The sequence below is a fragment of the Citrus sinensis genome, chromosome 3 (assembly GCF_022201045.2).
Source record: "Citrus sinensis cultivar Valencia sweet orange chromosome 3, DVS_A1.0, whole genome shotgun sequence".
In the NCBI taxonomy this organism is placed as follows: domain Eukaryota; kingdom Viridiplantae; phylum Streptophyta; class Magnoliopsida; order Sapindales; family Rutaceae; genus Citrus; species Citrus sinensis.
The window spans coordinates 51,377,123-51,399,291 of NC_068558.1; the positions used below are offsets into that span (position 1 = coordinate 51,377,123).

The 22,169-nt window shown below is 34.6% G+C and overlaps 2 protein-coding genes and 1 long non-coding RNA gene across 3 annotated transcripts; 1 reads left to right on the plus strand and 2 right to left on the minus strand.

The window, feature by feature from the left end:
• Positions 1-3,963: 3,963 nt before the first annotated feature.
• On the minus strand, positions 3,964-5,269 carry LOC102619564 (cyclin-U2-2). The gene is made up of 2 exons (XM_006491388.4): positions 4,592-5,269; positions 3,964-4,430 (listed from the first exon to the last, which is right to left on the minus strand). The coding sequence occupies exons 1-2, from the start codon at positions 5,002-5,004 to the stop codon at positions 4,166-4,168; spliced, it is 678 nt and encodes a 225-aa protein (XP_006491451.1). The 5' UTR covers positions 5,005-5,269; the 3' UTR covers positions 3,964-4,165.
• A 4,041-nt stretch (positions 5,270-9,310) lies between these two features.
• LOC127900913 (uncharacterized) lies at positions 9,311-11,595 on the plus strand. The gene is made up of 2 exons (XR_008052790.1): positions 9,311-10,160; positions 11,308-11,595. It is a non-coding gene; the product is annotated as an uncharacterized LOC127900913 (long non-coding RNA).
• Positions 11,596-15,323: 3,728 nt separating this feature from the next.
• LOC102631316 (transcription factor UNE10) lies at positions 15,324-20,748 on the minus strand. Its single transcript, XM_006490784.4, has 6 exons — positions 19,979-20,748; positions 19,196-19,889; positions 18,938-19,039; positions 18,408-18,473; positions 15,875-16,216; positions 15,324-15,730 (listed from the first exon to the last, which is right to left on the minus strand). The coding sequence occupies exons 1-6, from the start codon at positions 20,080-20,082 to the stop codon at positions 15,644-15,646; spliced, it is 1,395 nt and encodes a 464-aa protein (XP_006490847.2). The 5' UTR covers positions 20,083-20,748; the 3' UTR covers positions 15,324-15,643.
• Between the last annotated feature and the right edge of the window lie 1,421 nt (positions 20,749-22,169).

The window sequence follows — 22,169 nt, forward strand, 5'->3', positions numbered from 1 at the left end:
GAGCAAACCCAGTCAAGCCACTTAAGGGGACTCCATTGCCAGTGGAGCCAACACTTTGTTGGTTCAATATACAGCTCTTTAATTACCCAAAATAAACTCCAAAATCAGCGAAGATATACCATTTGCAGTTAACTTTTCCAACCGTCATAAATTCAAACCCATGCGACTAGTTTCCTCTTAGTTTCATCTCTCACATGGCTCTCTGCTGACCAGTCAAGCTCACTAGTAATTAAAAAAAATAAATAAAGACTTATGATAAACATCCCAAATTTTTATCCTAAATTTCATTACAAATGATTTGTCATTCATTTATTAATTGATAATTCTTTATAAGATTCAAGTAAATTCATTGTATTATCCTCACTAACCAACTAATGAATGCCACGTCATTAATTTGAAATATGTAGCACTGCTCATAAATAAATAAATAAATAAATAAATAAATGTTGAGTGATAAGCATATCTTTTTTAAAATAAATATAAAGTTAAAAAAAAAAATCATGGTTCTAATTTGACCTAGTTATAAATAAGAATAAACTCCACATTGTAATAAAGTTATAATTTTTTTAGGTCATTACTTAATAACTTTGCCTTCACATTAAAATAATTATTTGATTTTTCCAAAAAAAAGTGTTCATTTTTTAAAATTATATTTATCTCTTTTGCCAATATTTATACATTAAATTTGACATACTCTATTAATTAATTATTAATGTAGTATATACTTTACTTATATATATAACTTACACTAAGGATAATTAAGTCAAAACAATAATTTTATTAAGTTATAACCTCTTCATAATAATAAAATTAGTTTGGTCTCAATATTATGACTATATAAAGATCTACTGTAATTTTCTGTAATCATAATCTCACCATATTCACGTTTTGAGTAAATTGTATATTTCCATGGGAATTATGCTTTTTTTTTCCCCAGTTTAATTCTAATCCAGTGTGAATTTGTAGATGTGGTCAATACGTTCAAACTATTAAGTGATGGATGAAAACTGGAGCTCAATCGCTCATCTGTGTTCATTGTTCTGGTTCTTTCCCTCTCTTGCTGGCTGCTGCAAGCCAGGAATTCTGTGGGTGTAACGAAGGGTAAACTTGTAAATACACATGAAAAGGGCTTCATGAAGATAATTAATGGGCCGCCAATAGTCCAATTCGAAATAGACATTTCCAATAACCCAGGAACAGCTGCCCAATTCAAAAGTTAGGACAAGATGCGTATAACATGGGCCTGGGCCTAAAGAAATTGAGTTTGATTCTTCATTTAATAACCATGCAACTTTTGCTGAATGGTTCATGTAGTTAGCTCGAATATGGTCTTTGGAGTTGGTTACAAGCTTAGGGCTCAGATTTCAGGGCGTGATTTAGTTGCATCTGTTTCGTTATAATGCTAAACAAAACTCGTTTGTTGCTAATTAATAACTTAAATGATTTCGGAGAATGAGTTTACATAGCTTATAATTAATTATCATTGGAGACAACATCAGCATCACAATCCTAGTTTCTACTTATTCAATGGAGCATAAATGATTGATAGGCCAAAAATATTGGGATTTAAAGTTAGGTGACTTCTCATCATGGACATGGCAGAGAAAATAGACATACCTGTTCCTTTAACTGATTACAAATTGTATCAGAAAGATTAGCTTACTCACACCTTCCTCAACTTCCAATATTATTCATATGGTATAAGTCGACAATGAAGCAGCATTATTTCCATGCAGATTAAAAAAAAAAAAAGATCTATGATAAAGATTTCTGACACATATAAAAAGATTCCCCTGTCGCCAGATTTATTTTTTTAATTCACCAAACGAAACCCACTCGAGGGATCCGAATGATGTTGTTAAGCTATTATGTAAAGACAAAATTTCCCAGTTCAGATTCATCAGAGACAGAGCTATACATTACGCGGCAGAGATTCTTGATTCTAGTGCTGATCCGGATTGACTTAACAATATTCATGGCGTATTTAAGAGATGAAATTAATTACTGCAGTGTTGGTACCGATAAGTTCTGGTCTTTATTTTATGGGAGGAGTTGGTGGTGAGGAGACAATCTGAGTTGTGTTACGAATATTTAAATGTTTAAAACCTTTCTATTTGGCCTTTACTCTTTAGAAAGTGGTCTAAGACACAGCCACTGCCCCCGCGCCTAACCTTTTTAGCTTTTATATATATATATATATATATAATTACCAAACTTCTTCCCTCTTTCCTTAAAACGTTTAAAGCAAATTAATTTTTCTGTCCCTAGGCTGTTACCTCATAGATCAAGTTTTGGTACCTAGATTATAAATTTTCGTTTGCTTTTGGTCCAAATTATTCATCAGAACTAAGGACACTGCAATGCCAATGATCGTATACATAATTTGCATCTATGAGGATTATTATAAACTTTTTTTTGGGGGGGGGGGGAATCTGTACGTCTATGTCATCAATGAAAGGCAAGATAGGATTTGAGCTTGTCACCCACCGTAACATCTTCTTAATTGATCGAACAGTGGGTGCTTTTAACACTCAAAAAAGATAAATGCAATGCGACTGCTCGCTCTTTGATGAGCAAAAAGATGTTACTACTGGTTACAGCATAGACACGGGATTTAGATAAAGCTAGACCCCCACTTGCGATGTGCGATTAGACAACATAAATATCAAATATCCAGGTTGTTGTGCAAAAGCAAAAGCCAATAAATTTTGAAGAATCTTACAAATAATATAATTTTGTACAGTCAATTAACTTTTGCGACGATTTTGATGAGGGATTTAAAAATGGATTGAAATTAAATCTGTATTTGCATGCATGCACCGGAGCATGTACAGTTGGCATTTGGCAAAGAACATTCGTGGATGAAGATAATTCGTCGGTGAGGTGACGTGGCCACTTTTATACACGATCGCGAATCATTCAAGGATTAGGTGCGTGTCTTAAGAAATTAATAGAACTTGATAAGACCAAAGACACATTTGAGATCTAAAAGCTTGATCACGAAATAAAGTATAATTTCTTATGAAATAATTGTAAATTATTAAATACGTTTGTCATTTAATTAACCTCTTTTAAATAAGTATGAGATGCTCTCCCGTATATTTGTGACTTTTGTCCTCTCCGGTCACTTCATTATAATCTGTTTCTTTCCTCTTTCGTCTGTCTTCTGATGGAAGTACACTAATCGGCTAAGATGGAATCTGGCTAATTTGATCAAATAACATATGCTGCCGAATTGAACAAGATTACAGACCCAAAAGTGAATGTCGAATTACGACCGTCCTGTGCTTTATGGTAAATAAATTATATGCATGCTCTTTACAAGGGAAAGCCAAGTGGTCCTCTCCTCTCGCAGGCAATTATTTGAGGGGGCTAGATTATTAACTATGATGCAGGCCATCCTTGCTTAGTGGCTTTTACTTGAGTGCGTGCAAACAATGATGGTTGATGAAATCAATAATATCAGTTATTAGCCTGAAAGCGACGTAAGCAACTAATTAATAGTTATAGATTAAGGCATCAACATCAAACGCCAATGCAACGACCTGTCTGTCATCAATTATAGTGGAAAAATGCTTTTCGCTGTGGCTAACTTGTGATGTTGAAATAAACGGACAATACTTTTACAACAAATGAACTGATGAACTGGATCTCATCTTAACTTTATAAAATGAAATTGTCATAACTCAATTTTGCATCTTCTTTGGATGTTGTCACCAGAGATTTTAAGAATCGCCAAATTAAATCATTAATTTGTTCCTAATGTTAGGAAATTTTATGCTACCCACGTACATGAGTGCTGATATATTTAACAAACTTAAAAAAAAAAAGATAAAAAATCACTCAACACTACAGTCCGTTTATCACTCTCAAAATTTAAGTTTGGGTGGTCAGTCAAATAAATTTATTTAAAAATCACTCAACCGTGCACATCCCGTTACTTTACCTTTTGTATACACATCATAGGCTCGAATACATTTATTTAAAGAAAAAAAATATATAATATTTGTAGAAATTAACAATGATCTATATATAATATTGGCTTTGGAAGAACTATAAGTTTCCAATTAATAAATCAAACTGAAATATACATCATCAATATATGTACAAAATTTATACGACGACGATAACTGATCGAACACAAAGTTTCCTTAGTTTGTTTGATTTAGAGGGTAAGGCGAGCAATATGATTGAATATTCTATCTTCAGTCTGCCTCGATTTGATTTCTTCAGCACATCGTAAAGTCCTCTCTATATGATACCCTCCTCCGATACTTACTTCTCTTTCCAGATGACAACAATAGCTCTCAAAAACACTCACATTCACATGCATTTTGAAACCCATCAAGAACAAAAAGTCAAGCTCCAATTTGTTCAACTCATTAGTCTCCAATCCCCCAACTCGAGCAAAATAAGAGTTCCTATAATTTCTGTTCATAAAACAAAAATCCGGCCACATAATTAATAGCCGGCAAATTTTAAACCGCCAATGAAGAAATAAACAAGTATATACAGTGAAAATGAAAATAAAATGAAAAAATAAATGTTAAGTTGAAATGATGATCTATGTATGTAATATTCATATACTTACAAGTCTTCAACATACTTAGAAGCCACCATGATTGTTGTAATGAGAAGCCTATGTACATTTGTTGCATGGATACGAAATCCAGGATTGGCCTGGCAAAAACGATCGATGTAAACATAGGCAACAACATAAACTGAAGGGCCGGCTTTAGTGTATCTGAAAATCCTCTCTAAATAAGATTGAATGGTCATGTCTGGTATCTCATGGGAGTCAAAAACTCGACTTCTTGAATCTTTTGACAGTGCCCGTCTGCAGTTTCTGGCAATCCTCTCATTCCTAGCCATCGTTCTCTCAATGAGAGAGGCCAGAACTGATATCACCAGTGGGGTATTTGAGTCATTTTCGTAGGAGTATGAGTACACATCTGATCTGAGCTTTCTCGGAGAGATAACAAGGGAAGCTGAAGCAACTGCCATCAATGTTATAGATTGATTTTGTGCGATTTCAAACTGAGATGAGAAATGGGCTAATTTGCTGTTTATATTTGTTAATGAAACTGAAAGGATTTATAAACAAAGAGAGAGCAGGAGGCGAAAATAAACCAAGTGAAGCTGTGGGACTGGGACTGGCTGGGGGTACTCTATAATTTATTTGAAAGTGATTATCTATTAATAGGATCTTGGACAGAAATTGCCGAGGTCGAGGTGGAATTCGGTAGGTACGTACAGGTTATTTTTAAATTAGTGAAACGAGGCTGGTTTGGAAGCTGAGTGGAAGCATAGGTCAAATAAATAAGATTTGTAAAGATAAAAAGTACAGGCAAAACAGCTAAGCTTTTGTACTTCGTAATGCTAATTTTTTGAGATTAAACCAACAATAATTGCCCGCAGCGATTAACCTATTGTTTGTTTTGCTGCGAAAAATAAAATAAATAAAAAAAGGAGGTCGCCTCGCCGACAGTGTGTTGACGGGCAACAAAAATTGGGCACGAACGAAATTTTGAGACCTGCTGGTGGGGTCATAGCATAGGTTGGTGTTTGGGACCCCGACATTAAGTTGACGGCATTAATACATGTAAGTACTTTGCCTCAGGCAGCGCTCGTGCCCTTGACTGCTCATCATCGTCATCGTCATCGTCATCGAGATCATCAAAATCATCAAATCTTGTAGGATGATTATCTCATTTAGATCAAGATCAAGTAATTGTGCTTCGATCATTTGATCAAACTCCCACTTGATCGAGATTTGCAGTCACACTTCACCAATCGCACCATAAAAAAAATCGAATTTTTTTTTCTAATTTATTTGAATATTTTATTTTTGGGCATAAATCAATGGGGCCTGAATGACAAGTTCAGTAAATTTAGAAACTTTCGCCGTTGGACATTAAACAAGATAAATAAGTGTACGTACCCACACTGTACTGATCACTTGACAAATAAAAAACGATAGGAAATGAAAAAGAAATATCTCATTTACTAACATGAGGTACACTAATTTACTAACATTAGCTGCTGCAAATGTCCACTGAAAAAAAAATATATCTAGAAGATGAATTGCCCATACGTTTCCAATGCCCTGTTAACATCTTTAGATTTGATTTTATTTATTTTTTTTTCAAACGACATTTAATTCTCTTTATTCATATTAAATATATATGATAGAATAGTGTTACAAATCTTAAAATTTTATTCTAAAATTATATTTTAAATGATGCAATATTTATTTATTGGTTTTCAAAATAATATAATTAATTCATTTATAATTTATGAAAAATCATCAAACACTTATTAAATGATTTATCACACGGCACATCATTTTAATTGACATTTAGGATGAAATTTTGAAATGTTAGCATTTGAACGGACACTTTTTTATTGTTCAAATTTGATCCACCGAATTCTTAGCCCAAATATGTACCGCGTGGCACGGAACCAAGATTTAATAGGCCCAACTCGTAGTGTTCTTAACTGAGAGAAGGCAGGCTTAGTATTCAACATGGGCTATGTATTTTCTCTTATTCCTCCCAGTCATTTTGTCAAAGAGTGGGGGTGGAATTATTAATACTATTCTTACAAACCATTGGAAGTTTGGTGGGTATCAATAATCCTTGCTTTCCATTTCTAAAGCGTAAAAAGAACAGGCGGTGTGATTTGATCCAGGAGATGGCTATTGAATTGGACAGTCATAATGGGCCGCATGGTACACCATGAAGGCCCGAATAGGCAGATTAAAATTTCTTGACGATTAAAGATATTTGAATCCTCAAATTATTTCAACAGCCTCCACTTCTCAATTAATCTCTACTTATTTTCAAAAGAGTAATAATACTGCCAGAAAATTCTTGTATACATTTATTTTCTATAAATTGATGTGACGTAATAAAATTGGTTGAATTAAATATCTATTAACCCACATGATTTATTTTTATTGTTTTATATTTTCATTCAACCAATAAATGAATAACAAATCAGTTTGTACAAGAATTTGTGACTGTATCATCACTCTTCTCAAAAATATCATTATTTTCTTTTCGGCTCAACAACTCTCTCCTGTCTCATCTTCTTGCACATGTGTATTGTTTCAAAAACTTTCCACTTGTATGCTGAAGCCATTTCTTTTGGCTGGAATCGTTCTTATCCATAGAATGTTTAAAAAGCAAGGATTCATTAAACTAAATAAATGAAATCAATACAAATTGGAAAAAATGAAACCCTCGAAGATATTAGAAATATGAGAGGAGGATTTCTGAGTTGTGATGTGTGTTTGGTAAAGGAGAGAATGGAGAGAAATAGAAAAATATGAATTGAGAGAGAGAGAGAGAGAAGAAGAAGGTATAAAAATTTGGTGGGCATTTTAGATATTTCAAATTAAAATTAAAAAATTAGGGGTTAATGAGATAAGTTGAGGGAGTCAAATAAAATTATTTATTTATTTATTTTTAACATTTTGAGTGGAGTTTCTAACATCCATTGTCCCATTTAAATTCTTTATGAAACCATTTTTTCAATTATACTTGTTTCGACATTAAAAAAAAAACTCTTTTTTTTTTACTTGTTTTAACATATTTACAATATAAATTCAAAATTTTAAAATAATATTAATCTTTCTTTTTTTGGTATAACCTTCCCTACTCATATATATGAAAGAGAATTTATTTCCACTCAATTATGAGAGAGGAATAAGAGTACCTGCAAGTAGGGGTGGGCTAAAAACTAGTACCCATGAAAAAATTCAACCGAATTGATAACTTGATTCGATTTAAAAGCTAACAAAATTCGATCGGCTCAGATAAAAATAAAAAATAAAAATCGACAAAACCATAAAATACAAGATAATTTAAATTTAAAACTAAGAAAAACTAAATTGACTCGGGAATTGAACTACATTGTGTTTTATATGTTGGAACGAAAACTAATCGATTTTGTTTTGATCCAGAATCAAACCGAACAGTGTCTTACCTCTACTTGCAGCACTAGGGACTTGAACCCATAACCGCAATTTTTTTTTTAGATCAAGAGGGTGGGTTACTCTTAGAATATAGCTTAGTTGGCTTGGCTATGATCCGCCTCTTGGCCTAACAATTTGCGGAAAGCTATGCGATGAATTCATGACATTCAATGATTAGTTGCACTTACTACTGGGGAAAAAAAAGAGTGAAGAAAATAAAAAGAAGACATTGGAAAGGACCTTCCAACCATGGCCAAAAGCGGCATCTGTAGGTGCGGTAAGAGATTTCGTAAACAAACAGAAACAGTGCTCGCAAGCTCAACAGCTGATTTGAAAAAACAACTACTGTGTAATTCTTGACAATGATTATGCTATTGCTATGCATAAATCATATGTGCCGTTGGTCCTAGGGATAGGCATCCCATTTCTCCACACCATTTAGGCTCACTAGTTTTGCTGGTCCCGCAACTTAATCGGCCAATTTATGGAGCCTCATTATCCTACTGTGTCTGCATGCAAATATACGGTGAGATAAAAATCTTGAATTATGGTCTTCTTTGAGACCAAACTAGCTTTTATCGCCATCTCCATCTGTTTGCTTTGCACACCATCGCTCTTCGAATGGGTTCATCCAACGCTTTTTGGACCAATCAAAAGGATTAATTATTATTCCGACGTTTTCTAATCCACTTCACATGCTAAATTCTTTTAACTACTTTTATCAAAAATTTCTTTTTTATTTTTTTCAAGCCAAAAATTTAAATAAAACCAAAACAAGAAACAAAGGCCTGTAAGTTATATGAGGATTAAAAAAAAAATGATCCAAAGAAGAGAGTCCGAGATCAAATGAGCTTAATTTGTTATCAGTATAGAACACAAATATAGGGAGAGGCTATTCCTATTTCCAATTGTTAGAGGCCATAGTTATACGTATATTATTATTTAGGGTTAATTTTGAATTAACTTTTGTGAAGTGATAATTTTAAAATACTCTCAAATTATTATAAATTTCAACTTATTATAATTAAGAAGACAAAAAAATTTCATCAATTAATGCTTATTATTTTTTATTTTCTTTAAAAAAATAGAGATAAATTAAAATTTACAATAATTTAAAAGATACGAAGATTGTTATTTTTAGGGTAATTTTTAGGGACCTCCCTTGAGGTTTGGTGTATTAACACTTAGATGAAATGTATCCATGTAATTACATAAACCTCCCCTGCCGTTAGTTACCAATTAAGTTGACCGTTAGTAGACATTAGAAATTACTAAAATATCCTTCTTGTTGAAATAATAAATTATTAAATATAGTTTTCAGAATTCCGCAGTGAGGATTCCGTTGAAAATCCATTTCAACAAAATGACTGTTGGTGGTGTGAAAAAGCGTGCTACCTAGTTTGGGGTTGTTTGATGGAATGGACGGCAACGATATGGAACCATCACTGTCCTCTGGTTGTTGCTTCGTTGGCCTCCTCGAAAGTGAACGAAAATGGTTCAACGTCTCACACACCGCACGCACCACAACTATGCCACCAAGTCCAACCAGCACCGCGTTGTCAAAACCCTTGGGGGGAAGCTGCTGTACCAGAGAACCAAGAAGAGAGCAAGTGGGCCTAAGTGTCCTGTCACTGGAAAAAGGATCCAAGGAATTCCTCACTTGAAATAAATTATTAATTTTCTTATAAAATTTTGACTTGTATGAATTATTTACAATGGCATTTTGTGCCGTTCTATTTAAATGTGAATGGGCATTTGGTTTTTGGTTGAAAGTTTCTTTACCCAAAAAAAAAAAATTGTAACCATCACCGTCGATAGAAATTGTGGCTGTGGCATGTAGCGTGACAAGCGGCAAGTGAGGGTTTTGTGATTTGTGTGCAGTTGGGTTTTGGGATGTCAGAGGTTGCGGCGTGGTATCAGGATGGTTCAAGGGTGATGGTAGCTGTTGTTGGGTGGCGTCGGCGATGGCCAAAGGGGCGGCAACGGTTTGGGATTGTTGTGAGACAAAAGCCGTGTACTTGGGTTAATATCTATTGGTGGACACAGTTGATTCAAAGGCTGCCGTGAATGGGGTTGGTCCCCGGCGTGAGGAGGGAACACCAGCACTAGTAAAGCACCACCACCAGCCACCGGTGGAGCCATGATTGGCTGGTCAAGGTTGGGTCAACAGGGGCAAGTGGTGGTAAAAAATTTATTGATCTAGTAAAAGCATACATTTTATTTTTTAATATGTTTTTACACATTTACCCTTATATACTGATGTTATACGTATTTTTATACTAACGGCAAGGGAGGTATATGTAATTATATTGATACATTCCATCTAAGTGTTAATACACCAAACCTCAGGGGAGGTCCCTAAAAATTACCCTTATTTTTTACGAGAGAGATAATACTGACTTTACCCCAATTATTAGCATATAAGTAAGTGCAACTAAATAATTAAAAATTTAAAAAATACTAGCACTGTTTTAGATGTGACACAAATTACGGTTAAATTGAAGCCACACGTGTGGGAATAGGGGGTTTTTAATTAAATATGCCTTAAAAGTAGTGTATTTAGTTAAATATATCTCATGGTTGAAAATTATCTAAGTATGCCTTTTTATGTGGTACATTGTCTAAAATATCCCTAAAGAAAAATATAAAACACACACACAACTCACAACACTCTTTGCTTCTCACGTATTTATCATCTATACAAAAACTCACACCACACTCAAAATCACTTACAAACAGCTAATGCACTGAGTTTGTTTGCAGCTGGGTGTATTATTCATCCCATGAATAAGGTATTTGAAACTTTTTTTTATTTTATTTTGGGCTATCTATTCAATTTGTTGACATTATATTATTTTTAGGGTTTTGTTTGGTTTGTGATAAACACTAAAGCAACTCATATTTTCATTACATTTGCATCATATGACTGTTATTTGATGGATTTTATAACTACATTCGTTAAAATCTGAAGTTGTTGTCAAATTTTTTTCTGCACCCGACATACACGATAGCAGTCGTGTATGTATGTATTTACACGACTGTATTCGTGAAAATGTGCAAAAAATTTTAATTATTATGACACCTTATTATTCTATTGGTTCAAAAAATATATATTTTTCACTATATATATCCTTTTACTATTACTAGACTATAGTCGTGTGTGTTAATAAGTTACACGACTATTAACGTGTACGTATAAACTTACATACTATAATTGTTAATAAGTTACACGACTACTATGAACCTTATATACTTGTTATTTTTTGTTGTTTTAATTTTTTTAATATCTTTCATATTTAGTGATAAATTTTTACCTTTTTGTTTCGCAGATGAATAAACATGTTTGTGTGACTTTCTAAGAACAAGTATTGAAGGGAGGCGACCAGAGACTTATAAAATATGGACCGAGTGTTTGGGTTGAATATGCCAAAAATTTATGATGAATGTTAAATAACTTCTATTATATTACGACTTATTTACGATTTCAATAACTATTGGATTTGTGTTATTTGATAGGCAATCGAACTATAGTTAGTTTCATTTATTTGAAGTTTGATATGTTTAAAATCTATATTGATTGTGTCATCAATATAATGAATGATTGAAAAGAATTTTTATTCTGTGCACATACCCGAGTACAATCGTGTATTTTGGCTGTTACAAAACTAGTCATGTTTATTTCTAAATACTCGACTACAGTCGTGTATCTGTGCAAATACTCGATTATCACAGAGAGCTTGTCATATTTATTTCTAAATACTCGACCATAGTCGTGTATCTGTGCAAATACTCGACTGCAGTCAAGTATTTTGTCACAGAGAGCTTGTTATTTTTATTTGTAAATACCCGACTACAGTCGTGTATCTGTGCAAATACCCAACTGCAGTCGAGTATTTTATCACAGAGCTTATTATGTTTATTTTCAAATACCCGACCGCAGTCGTGTATCTGTGTAAATACTCGACTGCAGTCGAGTATTTTGTCACAGCTTATTATGTTTATTTCTAAATACCCGACCACAGTCGTGTATCTGTGCAAATACCCGACTGCAGTCGAGTATTTTGTCACAGAGCGTATTATGTTTATTTCCAAATACCCGACCGCAGTCGTGTATCTGTGCAAATACCCGACTGCAGTCGAGTATTTTGTCACAGAGCGTATTATGTTTATTTCCAAATACCCGACCGCAGTCGTGTATCTGTGCAAATACCCGACTGCAGTCATGTATTCTCTTACAGTGTATTCCTTGTGTATATATTGTGCAAACTATCTTATCTATCATTAATATAAATAACAAAGAAATAAAATATATTAATGCTGTCAATTGTCTTTAATGACATCAAATATCAACAACATCCTCATTACAACTATTACATCTCATAATCCAAAAAATGACACTACAAAATTTTTTTCCATGACCTATACCCAAATAATTTTACAACCAAGGCTTGTCGAAATTGTGTAACATGATTTTGTTGGCAGTATGAATTGACATCAAGTCCATGGGCTAGGACCTCCAAGTACCGCAACAAAAATGCTCCACAGTCACCACTAAAAAAATTCATATAAATCAATTGTTAAAAATCATCATTCTTATTATTATGTTCAAAACACATTATATATATAGTACATACCCTGATTTTTGTTGCGGGATGTCACGCACTCGCACGATGGGCCAAGGAATTTTCGAAATAACCTCACTACAGTCTGGATGTGTTTCGTGATATGCTATCTTCTGAAGTACTAGAGGTATCATATCTGAAACAGGCAGCAATTGTCTCACCAAAACTGAATCCTTTGTTAAGTCTATCATGGAGTCATAAATAGAAATCTTGCCCCCAAGTATATTGACCACACCGAGAACCCAATGATCATTCATGAATATTGGCAAATACACCTATGAAATACAGACAATATTCTTAACAAGTAACGGCAAATATATCTATGAAATGCGGTAACTGTTTTTATCTACTTGCAGTTGATTTATTAATAGTGTACTATCAATAGTTTTATGCTGAAACAAATAGCAAATTGTTAATAAATTAGAATTGCAAAATAAAGGTTCTACAACAAATAATAGAGAAAACCCAAATTGTAGCATAATGAATGCATACGCAGCTGAAGAAAATTGATATATAATTCCCATGGATGAAGTTCAACTACAAACAATAAGTAAAATTATATAAAGATCTAATGCATAAACTAGTGTAGTCATAACCAAAAATTCATAAGGATAATATTTAATTAGGAACTCCCACAACCATTATTAAAGAGCTATGAATTCACTCTCTTCAATTTCAAATTCACAAGTTAAAGAAGCTTCATTACATTACCAGCAAGAAAGATTATCAGTAAATAAGCAAGATAATGACCAAAATCATGTGGGTAATTTGTTTTTTAAAACCCTAATGCATATAACCCTAACAATTATGCACCATAAATTCTCTTTATAAAGTAAAAAATAAGTGTAAATGTGGTTAATGACCTTTAGTTCGGTGAATTTCCAGCCTTTAATTCGGTGATTTTGTAGCCTTTAATGTGGTGGATGAATTTGCAGCAGCAGGAGCATGAACTTGTAGCAGAAGGACAGGCGTTGTGTATGGTAGCTCGTGAAGGCAGATTTTGAAATTTGAAGAATTAAATTGGGGTAATTTTGTAATTGCGCATTGAAAAAAGTATATGAAAGAAATTTTGAATTATGGGGGTGTAGTTGGATAAATACCTAACCTTTAGGGTATAGCAGGGACAAATCCCTGTGGGAATAGTGTGGGTTATAGTAGTCGAACATTATATGTTAATGCAATGTTAAGTATTGCAGCTAAAAAAAAAGAAAAAAGAAGTAAGGGACAAATATATCGCAAGACGAACGACGAGGCCAGAAACCAAAAGATTTTCAACATGAAGCATGTGGTGATCTCAGCGTCCAAGCGTTTGCTTCGCCTTCCAATCGTATACACTGTGCCCTACCTTTCATGGCGGTGTAAAAATCACACAAGTTGGCAGTTGGCCACCGATCGCATTCACTTCTCAACAACGAGATATATATAGATGTTACAGCTTTTGTCGTAAAGTATGTTTCGGGTCCCACGGCCTTAAGAAATGACTGCAATCAAATAAAAAAAAGTTACGAAGCAATTTGACATCCACAATCCATCTTTGTAAGTTTGACATTCGAGCCGTTTGTCTTTTTAATTGATTATAATCTACATATAATATATAATATAAATTTTACTGAAAATTTAAATACACACATTTGTAGTGATGTTTTAGTGACAGTAATTTCGAAAATCAATATAACTCTATGAATATTTTAAGGAAAATTTTATTTTTATGCACATTTGTGCGAGAAGTAATGTTTTGATCAGTTTTTATATGTATGACTCGAACTTGTAACTTCAATTTTTATTGAGGTAAGTCCATGGTTAAGCTAATGCCTTAAGTATGTACTGTTTCACATGCACTTTTCTTTATTATGGAATAATTCAACTTTGAACACCGTATACAAATTAAAATTTTCTCCCAAGTAAATATAAGTAGTATTTCAATTTTCAAGGAATAAATTTGAAATTTTTCTACATGTACATATTCCTTTTTCCGAAAAGGGTCTGCAAAAGTTCTTGCAAATGCATAATGCGTATTATCAACAATTATAATTTCAAAGTTGTGGATAATCCTTCCATATCTTGTTGATTCGCATAAAATAGAAGAAAAAAAAAATTTGCTCTCATGAAAGGCCAAATTCACTTATCATAGGTGGATAATAACAAGCTAATGGAAATTATGTGGTGTGTGGCCTGAATTAATTCAAGTTGTCAAAATGAGTGTCCAATATTCACTCACTTGTCCATTACTTAGCAAACACTGCATGTTAGATGTCTCCGTGGGCACAGTATTTTGACAACAATGTCGACTCACTCACTATTCCGATCGTTGTTTAATTGGGTCATAGTCGATAGATGCTCCGATTTATGATTAAAAGATTTTATTTCTAATGAATCATTGATGTACAAGGATAAAGAGAACAAATGCAACCCAAAGTTAGCCGATCGAGATATTTAATCTTTACAGTAAGGGGATACATAATAAAACATGAGAATGGGTTTGCAGGTTGCAAATTAACAGAACTCTATCAGGTGGTCTTTGAAATTCAAGATCAAGCAAGAAATTGAGTTATCCAGTACGCTCGTAGGCTTTCTAATCAATCTGTTGTTTGGATAAGTACTTACCCACAAAGTTTCATGCACTGAATGAAAGCTACGATTCCTTTTCAAAATAAAATATTGAGTAATAATATATAATGGCTCATAGCCTTCAGAAAAATTAGATCAAGAAAAGATCCAGGTCATTAGGGATAATGCATCGCTCATGATATAAGTTTTAAATTAATTGTGCAACTTCGAATGTATCTAATTTATACACCCAAAAGGGAAAAAGGCAACATTTGTTCCAAAAGGCACCTGTTTAATAATTTTTTTTAATTGAAGTTACAAAAAGTATTGAAAGAAATCAGCTATATAGCATCTACACACTCGCAGGCAATCATATAATGATTGCACCCGCGTTGACCGCGCACCCGAAGAAGGGTTCTAAAAGTTCAAGTCGATGTTTTGGCTAAGCATTTTGATATTAGAATCTAACAGTTGATTAAGAAATGGGGTAAAATGCTTAGCTCTTAGAACTTGAAGCTGGGGGCTGCTGCTGCATCTGCTGATACATTGCAGCCATTCTGTTATAAGCATCCATGCTCGCCGCCTACAACAAAATAATGTATAATTAATCAAATATTACTCTGTCAGAAACACACGCACAGATTTATATACTTACAAGATCACAACGATCACTTCAACTCAGAAGAGTTAATTATATATACGCATTGTAAAACTTCAATCAGCCTACCTGCGGTTGGCAAGCAAGGAATGTGGATAACGGGTCTGTCATTGGGGAAGCTTGTACCCGGTCACCCAAGCCATCCCATGAGGCCAAAGGCAAGAAAGGATGAAGCAATGGTGGCATGCTGGTAATGTTTGGGCGGCTCATGGAGTTCATGTCCATCACACCCATCCCCATGCCCATACCCATCCCCATGCCCATTGAACTCAACATAGACATCTGAAGTTGTTGTTGCATTGCCATTGGCAACATCATAGGTGGCATGTTCATTCTACTCATCACTTGCACTTGAGCTTGTAGTTGTTTCAGATATTCGATCACTTCGTCCAACATTGAGGCTTTATCAGTCTGTAATAATAATCAAAACCAAATGAGAAAAAGTTCCTTCCCTTAAACACCAAATTTATTCTAAATAAGCTACACTCTTAACTCATCTTTCATAACTATATATCAGCTTCTGTTATGTGTGTGTGCATGCGATAGTCACCAAGTGATTACTTTCAACTTTTCAACTTGATCCATCTGCATGCATATAGATGTGATTTTGATGGCCTCTCCATCAATCATGAAAAATATAAAACAATCTAGTGGAAGAGAGGTGCACAGGAGAATAAAACTCGACACTCTTATCGCACAAAAGACACACGACATAATGTGAGTGTGCAAATTCAGCTACATCATTATAACATTGACTAGTATTCATATGACTCGACCCCATTTTATTTGTATTTTGCACTGCGGCCCTCCACACCATCCCCACATTTTTATCCTTTTACTACTTCTCTTTCCCAGATACCCAAATCCAACCCACGTTATTAACACTTCAATTATTGAATGCGTGATCAGAGTGTAAGACTTGAGAGACTCCTTTTAAGCAATCATGAGATGCAATCTGATGCAAAGAGTTGTAATTAAAATGAAAAATGACTTGACATGAGACAAGAACAAGGGCATTAGGGCCAACGACTGGAGGTATTATGTGGTGGCTGGTGATTGCCTCCACTACTGACAACTTTCTGTCAGCTTATCTTAATGGCTTGGTTTGTTTGTGGACTACGATCATCGGATCTGTCCCAAAATGCCAAAAGCCATTTGAAAAATCAAAGAGATTTTTGGACCACATTTAATGAAGCACTAGTGGCTAAGGGAGCAACATTTTTTGCGGTGGGCTGGATTTTTTTTTTTTTCAATTAAATACTTCTCTACAGTCTCGGAGAATTTGTCAATGAGAAATTAAAAATACACTTTATAAGGGATATAACAAGCTTTTTTTCCTCAAAATATCTGTCCTATATAAAAGAATTATTAAAATTTGTAATTGCTCTTTGATTTTGACTTGAAAAGCTCAAATTTTGACGTGAAGATATGAAAAGAGGAGAGTTTGAAGTTGAAAGAGAGATGAAATTTAAAAAGAATTTACTCATAGTTGAAGAGAGAGCATAACTAATCAAATATAAAATTCTTACATAAGTTCTAAAGGGTATTTTTGTAATTAAATTAAAAAATTTTAGAGTGCTAGTCCCAGCTCCTTTGGCTTCGACACTGTCAAGCACCATATGCTTAAACGCCGAACTTGTTACAAGTGCTGATATATAATTAAAACAGCATGAAACACTTAATTAACACACAAATGAATACAATATTTAACACGTAGCGATTGTAAATTTTGCACCTTTAATTGAAGGCATAGATTGAAAATAATATGAGTACTAAAATGAAGATCCCTTTCTGTCCAAAAGATGGAAAAAGAGAAAAGGCATATACTAGAGGATAAGGGACTAAAATAGATATTCCCCAGTCCTCGGGGTAGGAAGATTTTTGAATTTTGAGGAAGTGATGATGAAGGCAGGAGAAACCATTTTTTTATTTAGAGAACAAATCCTAGCTAGTCAGATTTTTGTTATTTCTCATTGAGTCCCCATAAGATTTCATTGTTGATCACTATTTAACTTATAATAATATTATGAGCAGTACCGTAAATTAAAACTTAAAAGAGTGTCAACAACAAAATCTTGGTGGTGCCAGAAGTAATTATAGTAAGTGCTCAATAAACAGCACTTGGACGGTGGTGTGAAAATAAATGAAAAATGAGACCAAGAAAAAAGAAGTGGGGGAAAAAAACATAATCCTTACATTCAGGCAGATGTAATTGAAGAGACTGGCTGAGCGTCAGCATAACACAAATCATTATAGGGAAAATGCCAATGAAAGAAAAAGACGAGAGAAAATCGAGAGAAACTGTATTGAAAAGAAAAGGAAGAGAGAGAAAATAAGTTGGGTAGAGAAAAAAAATAAAATTCTCTCATTTTCTCTCTGTCTCTCTCTCTCTAACATTGCTCTTATTATATTTAGGGAGCCCCTAAATTACATTCAGCTGTAACTTACACAGCTCACAGAAACAATAACATCAGCGTGTGGCCTATATAATGTGTGCGAGTGGTGTAAACTAACCCTTATATTTATATTAAATTTTCAGGTTTTAATTCAATTAGAATGTCCGTGGATAAGACAGAGAATAGCAGCCAGTCAAACTTCTAACCTTGCTGGAATTGGGGACCAATTTTTGCAGAGTCTTCATCCTTTGATTGATCTTATCCCTTCTTTTCTGGAAGTAATAATAGTGCAGATTGATTTAGTAAAATAAATGTTATAAAATAATAACAGAGTGAAACTAATGAAACATGAAATCTTAATTAATGGTACCTTTCTTCAGATCAAACAAGAGAGATATCATCGAAAATAATAAGAAATATACTAATTTTATGATTCAAAAAATTAATAAAAGAAGTTACGTACGTTGTCCCCTTTCTTATTTGACTGTCCGTCCCCAACTAGAAAGTAGAAGGAAGCATCAAATATAATATATAATATATAATATATATATATAGTATTATAGTCCAATCACCTCTTTAACCGTTATATTTTTAAATTTGTATATTCATTTTCATGGATATTATAAAACTTGACAAAATTGAACTTGCTACTAATAACAGCAGAATGAACCTTTTTAAGATTTTCTGTTAAAAAAGAAAAGAAGGAATAAGAAGAAAAGGCAGAAACTTGACATACTCTTTCAGACTGGTTGTGAATAGCAGCAGCTCTGCTTCTCTTAGTTGAAATTGTGGATTTTCCATTTCCTTTCTTCTTGTACTCCTCATCACCTGCCTCCCTCTTTAGTTATTAAATCAACATAAAAGAAATTAACTTTATTTTATTTTTTATATATAAAAAAAAAAAATAATAATAATAATAATAAAGCAAATGAATGATGAGATAAGTAATACCATACAATTTACAATTTACATTGAAAGAAACATCAGCAATTACCAGAGGTCTACTGTGGCAAACAGAATCATGATCATCAGCAGTGGTTGCCTTATTGCCTTGTTTGGCGGAACTAGTGTTCTCTGGCGACCCCATCGAAGTACCAGTGAATCCCACGCCCATATCCATATCCATATCATACGTGTCATGAGTCACACTCACACGCTGGCTCTCCCTCCCAAACGTGGCGCTACCGCTAAAGCTCTGGTCTCTGCTGCTCCACTCTGGCGCCACGGGTACACGCGCCACCCTCGCGCGTTTACCGTTGAGGACGTCGTCATCCTTAGTGGAATCTGGAATTGGAAGTGGAACTGGTCCGCTGCAGGAACCCACACGAATTGAGCGCGTGCCACCGACTCGTGGCGCGGGATCCATCACTTGAGTGGTCCGTTCTTCGGACCGTCGGTTCGAGCATGGAACCAAAGCATCCATAGTCGTCATACTAGGACGTTGTTGGTGGAAGCAGCAGGGGGCTGTAGCAAACTCATCCAGTAAAGGGGGCTTGCCGTTGCGTTGGGCCTGGGGCAAGCTGGTTGCTTGGTTGACTATTGACTCGAGGGTGCCACTACACGTGTTTTTTGTGGGAGAGGGGTTGTTGGCAGCCGCTTTGGCTGGCACGCGCGGTGGCCCTAACCCGTGCATGGCTAGCTGCCCGTTCTCCCATGTTAGCTCCGCTACCTCGTAGTCTAACTCTAACCTGCGCGCGCCAAATTAAGTTAAAATGATTTTTGTCAAGATTGCTAACATACAGTTACGTACACACACGCGCAAAGAGAGAGTACGTACATGGGGACATCAGGGGCCGTGGAATTGGAGCGAGAGCGAAGAGAGGCGCGACAATTGTTGGGATAATTCTCATCGAGATCCCAGCTGGGAACACACTGGCTCATGGTATTTAGAATAATATTTAACAAGATCTTATTATTATTATTAGACTTCTCTTATAATATTGCAGATGAGAATAACTTGGTTACTTGGTTTTTGTTGTGGGAGAGGATGTACTAGAGAGAGAGAGAGAGAGAGAGGGAGGGAGGGAGAGAGAAAGCGGCACGACTTAGCTAGCTAGCAATGGAGAGGGTGATAGAGACTCTGGTCCATATATATCATATTGTAAAAATGCATCATGAACGAAGAAGCGAGTTTGTGTTCAATGATAGGCCACCATACGAGTCCATCTAACCTGGTTCTACTTATTATGCCCATGGGCAAAGAACCACCGAGAGAATTTACCATTGACGCAGCTATGTATGAGATTGACCATGTACTAAATAAATAAATAATCACAATTACTCATATATACCAGATATATAGAACAAATATATATTTAAAATTTCAAAAAAAAAAAAAAAAAAAAAACAAGAGGGAGCTTCATTAAATGTGGAAAAATAATGGGGACAGGACAGATAGAAAATGTAACAAAATGAGAATTGAAATCTAATAAATATCAAAACGTGAATTGTGGTGCGAGGAAGAGGGATGAATATTAAATGGAAGACATACGGAGCTCATCGATCATGATAATCATAAGGAAAATGTGGTCCCTTATCTTCTCATAATCTTATGTGCATATATCCTTCTTTATACCAAGTATTGGACGAATGAGCGTGGGTAACTGAAATATTCGACGGGCGTATGACGTGGATGATGACACGTGTGGACGAATTACAATAGAAAATCCGTTCTTAAGACACGTTGGTGCATGATAGCTTCACCAGATGTCCATGCATGCCACGTTGCAGGCGCCACCTTATTTATTATTTTTTATTTTTTTGAAATGGCGCCACCTTATTTAATCCGTTAACTAACGAGCTGCGAACTCAGTTAGCCTACGTTTTGACGGAGTGCCAGCGCACGTCTTTTTTTTAATTTTACCATATGATAATACTTCATTTAACAACGTAATTTTATGATCTAAGGTAATCTGAAATTTTGTACTTTCGTTAGGGCGAGGTAATTAAATTGTCTCCTAATCTAAAGTAAGAAATTGAATAAATTCTAATTAAATTAAAATTTATAAACTGTAATTAGTATAGATAAATATCTTTTGTAAATTTTTACTAACAAACCTGGATAAATTGTTATTAATTATTTCTTATAATAAATTCTTCGATTGAATTCTAATTTAATTAACTTTTAATATAACGTGGAATTAACAAATTTTAACATCTTGGATTTATTGATATTCTCAAAATTAACATGTATTGAAAATACATGTTAATTTTGAGAATATCTCCTATTTATCCATGACCTTACATCACTTTATTCTTTCACTGCATCAATTTCACAACAAAACATTTTTTCGTAGAACCGAAAACCTAGATGAAATTGTGATTAAATAAATTAAACCTCCATAGCGACCAGTATTCAATAACTATATATCAGAAATTCTCGAATTAGAAAACCTAAACTCCATAGCGACCTCTATTCACAAACACCCCGTAAGTTTGCCGTCGATCAAAACCACTAACGAAGTCAGAGAAAGCCGACCACCAAACCCCTAGCAAAAACGCCACCGTTCAGCTACAAAACCGCTGGAAAGCAGCAACAAAAGCCGCAAGCGCCGCCACTTCCATTTGTCGATTTCCACCGCGTGTTGTCCAACACCACCGCCAACAGTCAACTTCCCTTCACCAGTACAATCTTTTTCGACAAATTTTTTACAACCGATCGACACGCCTATTGTCGGAATCGAGGCCAACGCTTGCGACCACTTGGATTTGATTTTCTGGTCATATCACTGCGAATTGGACCAAAACGTTGCCACCATTGTGCTCCTCGCCGCAACCGCAACCATATCGGACCTTCAACAGTCTTGCAGTTTATTTTGTATTTTAGTTTTACAAAAAAATAAATAAACGAATGAATAAATTAGAGAGAAAAAAAAAATAAATGAATACAAGAAAGATGTATTGAAGACTATAAGGAGCAAAATTTGAGACTGAATTTTTCCATCCTAGCGGGAATTAGATTGAAATAT